Consider the following 6,613-nt stretch of genomic DNA (forward strand, 5'->3'; position numbering starts at 1 on the left):
CATGTCATGGTATGATCTGTCTGACTTACCAGGATGCACTTTTATTGTGCACATTGCGCAGACGATGTGTACCACATTCAACAAACCGTATCCTAAAGCATTGTATCCAACGTTGTAGCTAATGAATTTGTCAAGGTTGGAAACTCTCCACTCAGACAGCAGGTGGATTTCTATGCAGCGTGTGACGGGTTGTAATTGAGGAGGGGTGTATCAGTGTGACGGTCGTTTTCATCAATCACGGTTCCCTTAAGTGACAGACAGAACAGCCGTCCATACGGGTGTCTGTGTGGACAAAGCGAGGACGTCCAGCTGTTTCTTTGTGTTACTGTGTTTGTGTCATTATGTGCGTCTCCTCCAAATTGTCAGTGCATAAAGAATGCTCAGACATTCAGGGGACTTAAAGGTTTCAGGCAGTTACGAAACTCCTTTATCATGTTTAAATCATAAAATACGGACTCTCACTAAGACAACCTAAGGAATGCAGACAACTGTTGCAGTTCTGAATGCTGAGGAAGCCTGGATACGGTGGGGACAATTATTAATAATCCATTCATTTCAAATAATTTCTATTGCTTCTGTGCCTCCTTCCTAGTGTGCCGGGACTGAGACCACTCATGGATGTAAACTACCTACCTTTGACAGACATGCGGATAGCCAGGACGTTCTGCTTCACAAACCTAGGCCAGGCCATGTACCTTTGCTCGCCTACTGAGATTCAGAGGATAACTTACAGTCAAGAAACCTGTGAAAATTTACAGGCAGGTTACCTGGTGTTGAACCAACTCTTATGTTAGTTGTGTCTGCAAACTTTATAAAATGCAAAAAAAGAAAGATGTTATATACTTTTTAAAATGAATCCAACTTACAGAGCTTTTTATATTTTAGGAGATGCTGGGTGAACTTTTTACACCAGTAGAGACACCAGAGGCACCAAACAGAGGGTTTTTTAAAGGTTTCTTTGGAGGAGGAGCGCAATCGCTTGACAGAGAAGAACTATGTAAGCCAGAGTTGTCATAAAAATGTTCTCCTCTTAAATGTGTGCAATCAGACTCAACATAATCTTTTTCGTCCTCTACCCTGTTCCTGCTTCACTAAGTTGGTGAGCTAGCAGCTGGGAAGGCATCTCGAAGTCTGGCCCAGCACATCCCCGGCCCAGGTGGCATCGAGGGGATGAAGGGAGCGGCTTCAGGTGTGGTCGGAGATCTGGCACGTGCTCGGATAGCGCTGGACGAAAGAGGCCAAAAACTGGGTGAACTGGAGGAGAGGACAGCTGCCATGATGGCCAGCGCAGATTCTTTTTCCAAACATGCCCATGATGTAAGAAAATGTGTTCAAAAAAATAATATTAATAAAAAAAAGATAACTTGTTGTGAAATCTCTCATAAAAACATGTAAAAAAAAAAAAAAATCTTTAAAAGAACTTAGCATGTTGGTTTTTTTTTTAGTGTGGCCAGAATTTGCTGATTTATTGATATAACTTAATAAATATAGAAACAAATTTGTTGTGGCACAATATGCACAAAAATTGTGAAAAACCAAATCAAAAACTAGAGTCCGGTTGCATTTTACATCTCACAACAGTGAACAGGTGCCTTATTTGAATGTGCAGTACATTTTCTAGGTTTGATGTGATGGATCAGATTTTATTTAAAAAAAATTCTAAAACATCTTAATGTTCACCATTAAGACACGTTTTCTTAACTGATGAAACAGTTTGCTCTTTCTTCGTTGCTGTTCGTTTGGGAAAACTAAATTACTTAAAGCTAAAGCACTTAGCTTTAAGTTATTTATGCATTGTAGGAATTACTTCTCTTACAATGCATTTTTTGGTAAATGCTAATTTTATTCATTTGCCCACTAGAGGGCAGGATAGAGCCACATATCATGACCTACGAATGTATGTGATTTGTGTACAAAGCATTTTTATTTTCTTTGGAAATTTGCATCCAACAGTTTGTATGTTGTTTTTCATTCACTGTATTTTCTCACTTGGACATTTTTCTCCTCTCTCCAGATGATGCTGAAATGCAAAGACAAAAAATGGTACCAATTCTGACGGGCCACTGGCAAGGAGCAGAGCTCTGTGGTTACAACGATCTCACTGACCTTCCATCAGCTCATCTGGACTCACACTGACTCCCCCCGCCATCTGTCCGTCGAGCCGTCCGTCTGAGCCTTCTTCACTGGAAACATTTGGGAGTTTTTTCCCTAGCACAATGTTGGATACTGTTCTTACCTCAGTGTGAAGGTGGAACTGAGGTAAAGAGGGGCAACCTCAGAGGAAAGTAATACATAAGTGGTGACATTTTTTTTTATTTTGTTTTGGGTTTTTTTCTTTTTGTTCATGTTAAACCTCCCTTCCAAGGCCTCAGATTGGTCCATGCGCCTGAGGAGTCATTCTCATTTTGCCAAACGTCCTTTTACTGTTGTCTCCTCTGTGTACCCTCTTGGCCAATATTCAGACCAACAGATAATGGCTGAAAGAAGACTTAATATTTAACCAAGTTACAATGAATTCATGTAAGAGAAAAGGAGTCTAAATAAATCGATATATCTATACATAGATCTAATAAATGTGCAATGCTGTATTCACTTGTAGACTTTTGTACTTTAGTGACAATTATGAAAGAATGGGATTTCTCATCAAGCCGATGGAAGAGAAGCGTGCAGAGTCTGCAACAATGTGGGCAGTCACAAAGATTAAAGCTACTCTCTGATGTATGCCGGGTATTTCCTCATCTTATTTGATCTCAAAACTCTCCTCTGTATCTTAGACTTTTAAACTGTTACAGAGTGCGTGTGCTTGTGGGCGTGAGGCAGTGTGTGTGTGTGTGTCATTTCTCTGTTTAATATTTCTTGGGGTTTTCTGCTCTGTATTATTCAAAAACTTATTTTTCTAAAGGTGTGAAAATGGTCACAAGACACAAAATTACTTTGTTCTTTCGAAAAGGGCTGGAATCTACGAGAAGAGCAAGGCTATCATTTCTTTATTTTTTTATATTGAATTGGATCTTAACATTTGACCCACTAGTCATCAGTCCAGAAAAGAAACACTATCAACTTCTGTCTATCTTTGATGTCACAAGCTTCTCCAATTATATATATAATTGCAGTGCTTCTTGGCAATAAACATCAGACAGCAGGTAAATGTTTTGTTTTTTTTTTTTTCCCATCAAGGTACCACATTTTCTTCAGTAAAAATGCATTTGTGGGTTAAGCAGCATAATGGAAGATTTTGGATGCATCCCTGAGAGACAACCAATTTTATTCAAAACTTTGGAGAAACAAGACATATTAAGAACTGAACAATTTATTTATTTACCAAGCACCACTGTATTTTACATGCACTCCAGCTGTGCATGGAAGCACTGCAATCAGCCACAACAGCGTGATTGTGCATGCTGGCCACGAGCTCGGTCATTTACCTCTGTAGGACGACATTCCATTCTTTAACCAGCATTTCTCTCAGCCAGTTTGGTTGTGTTTAGTGAGGTTTGAGTCGGCACAAAAGGCTAGCCACTCCATCCTCTCATCCATTACCCTATTGCTCCAACAATATACATAGAGTTCCCTGCGTATATTTACACTCTGACTACTATCCAAATGCTGCAGGAATATTTTGGACCTAGAATGATTATCCACATTAAGACTCCATTGTGCATGTTCTTGATAATGTATTGAGCACCTTATTGTCAGTACCGAGGGAACCAGACGCTCCCAACAAGAGTCAATATACTCAATTTTGCTGCTCCCCCACGACTGTATTTCCTTACAAATGTGGCACCATTCAGGAGAAGATAAACTACTGCTCACAGCATAAGCATTGTCGCCATAAAGCATTGCTACAATATGATTATATATATATAGATATTTTAATAGGATAAAATTTGAAATCAAATTCAGATTATTTACATTGTCTTTGTAAGATAACTTTCTGTGTTTTCTATGTTTATTTATTCACAAAGGAGACTTGAGTTCAGTGTCGGAAACGTTCATCTTGATTATATTTTGTTTGCTTGTTTCTGGTGGTGTTTGCAGTAAGCCCCTCCAAGTGGTGTATCTCCTGTGTGTCAGGCATCTAACCTTTATTTGTATATAAGTAAATAGTTTGACAATCTTAGACCAACTAGAAAGTAAACATTAAGGTTGCACAAGAAACAAATGAGGAGACAGGCCATATTTTTTCTGACGCCAAAGAGTTTCTTTAGCTTGTCCATTGAGTTATTGTTTGGAACCAGCGGTCACCCAGACAGACATACATATTCACTTTTCAATAACTTAGAATATTATTGAAAAGTTTATTTATTTCAGTAATTTAAGTGAAAGAGAAACTCACATTATTCAATGTTCAGAGTGATATATTTTAAATATTTTTTTCTGTTCATTTTTATGATCATGTCTCATTACTAAAAGTAACCAAAGTTCAGTTATTCTGTCTAGTCTCCCCAAAACTCTTGAACAAACTTTGCATAAAAATCCAGTTATCCCTGTTATTTGTACATCATTTTCAATCACACTTTTTCCTTCCACCCATTTTACCTTTAACATGTTTAAAGGCAGCCCTCGGTGAACAGCCACTTTTAATAGCAACTACCTTTTCTGCCATTAGCTTCTTTAGCTAAAGCCAGAAAAGGTGGAGAGCGTCGGAGACAGTCTACTGGATAACTGCCAAGTCAGCAGTCTTCCTTATGATTGTGTAAGACTTAACACAATATTTTCCTTAAAATTGGCTTGTGCAGTATTCCATACTGCTATTAAACTGAATTTTGTGCTTTTATTAGCTGCAACCCATAATCACCAAAATGAACAGAAATAAACACTTGAAACATACCACACTATTTAATGAATTAATCTAAAAATAAAGAGTTTTGCTTTTTTAATTAAGCTACTAAAATAAATGAACTTCTTATAAAAGTGTTGTGATACATTACACGTTCATATATGAAGAGTGGACAAAGACACAGTTTAACTTGGGAGTTCTATCGCCATCGCCATTTGTTGTTGAAATTACGATCGAATGCCATTTATTCAAAAGTACAAAAAGTGATGTTTTATCTAAAGTTAAATGTTTCAGTGGACCAAGCTGTGAGTCATTGATGCCGTTCCATTCAGTCCAGAGCCACAGCTCACCTCATACAATACGTATGGTGTTTATAAATGTGTGAATGCTTGTTTGGATGTCTGTACGTCTGTGCCCATCTGAGTTACGTATTACTAACATTGTTTTCTGGTAGCTCATGTCCAAGTCTCTCCTTGTTAAAAAAAAAAAAAAAATGTGAATCTGGTTGAGTGTCAGACTACAGTTAACAGAGCTGCCAACACAGAAAAAATAGAATGTGTCAGAGGATCAGCAGATGATGTCAAAATTCTGGCTTATTAAAACACATGTTTAGTCTGTATGCAAATAGCCTTCAATTTTCAGACAAAGCTGTTATGTATTACCAAGTTGTTTCACAGCTATGGTGGATGTCTGGTTTTCTGTGTTCAGTATGGAGTGTGGATGCTAGCAGAAAAAAAGGAAAAATAGCCTGTCTTTTTTTTCTTCTATATGTGTTTGTCTTTTTAATTTGGGTCATGCTATTTATTTATTTTTTATTATGTTTTCGACCTGCTTCTGTGTGGTTTGTTACAGTCTGCAGTATTCTTACCTGGTACAACCCACACACTCAAACAGTTCGAGGGACTCCTGTGTATTTCCACACACCGTCTTCTGTCCCGGATTCAAAACTCATCAGTGGGGTGCAGTATTTTTCTCATTGTAGCCAATTTTCTTGTACAGTTTTATGCAAATTTCACATGGATGTTATGACTTTATCTGCTGCCACAAAATTTAGAAATTCTGTAGATAGAGATTACTGTGCAATGGAAAATAAAAAGTGAGAAATGTATTTTCTGTCCTTTATATTTATTTTTTCTTTTAGTTTAGCTAGAAAGGAGAAATAGGATCTACTTCTGTGCATTGCAAATATTTACCTTTAATGTAAGGCAATCTTCCATGGAAGTTTTACAGTGTTGCTTTATTACCTACTGTAGCTGCAGGAGAGCGCTGGCTCTGGAAAAATTGTTGTAGTTGTTGCATAATTTGGTTCACAAAAATCAACTGCAGTGTAATGGACTGCACATAAATATTACTTTTAGCTATGCAATTTTAAAAATTCTTTTTCTTTTTTTAGTTAATTTGTTTTTAAAAAATCCTCAAAAGTTTTGAATACTTTCTACTTCAAAATGAAGATAAGATAAAATTGCTTAAACATGGAGCTTTTTGTTATTTTCCTGCTTCAAATTACAAAAACCATAGATATGCTGAACTTGAAGTAAAGCTGATGAACAGCTTTGCTTCTTACTGGTTTCTGCACAGATTGTCTTAGGTCGTACTGCAGTACTCAGCTTGTTTTGCAGTCTGCTTTTTGATGTATTTTAATGGCCGGTCTTTGGACTTTACACTACATTTTCAGAAGTACTGTACTTTGCAAAAGTACTTATTCCATTTGAACCTTTTTGCTTTGTGCCACATTCAAAACAATACATTTTAATGGATATTACTCAGATTTTATGTGGTAAAACATAAATAACCCAAAAATGGAAAGTAAAAACAATTATTATTTTTTTAAAA

General features: G+C 37.0%; 1 protein-coding gene across 4 annotated transcripts in view; it reads left to right on the top strand.

The window, feature by feature from the left end:
* The window catches only part of stxbp5a (syntaxin binding protein 5a (tomosyn)), a 105,853-nt gene extending 99,965 nt beyond the window's left edge, over positions 1 to 5,888 (top strand). For all 4 annotated transcript variants that reach the window (XM_028040391.1, XM_028040393.1, XM_028040392.1 and 1 more), the window contains 4 exons: positions 593 to 758; positions 886 to 997; positions 1,097 to 1,317; positions 2,015 to 5,888. In XM_028040391.1, the coding sequence (XP_027896192.1) occupies positions 593 to 758; positions 886 to 997; positions 1,097 to 1,317; positions 2,015 to 2,056 (541 nt within the window). In that variant the 3' untranslated portion in view covers positions 2,057 to 5,888. The remainder of the gene's footprint in view (positions 1 to 592; positions 759 to 885; positions 998 to 1,096; positions 1,318 to 2,014) is intronic.
* The last annotated feature ends 725 nt before the right edge of the window (positions 5,889 to 6,613 follow it).

Source organism: Xiphophorus couchianus, chromosome 15 (assembly GCF_001444195.1).
Source record: "Xiphophorus couchianus chromosome 15, X_couchianus-1.0, whole genome shotgun sequence".
Classification (NCBI taxonomy): domain Eukaryota; kingdom Metazoa; phylum Chordata; class Actinopteri; order Cyprinodontiformes; family Poeciliidae; genus Xiphophorus; species Xiphophorus couchianus.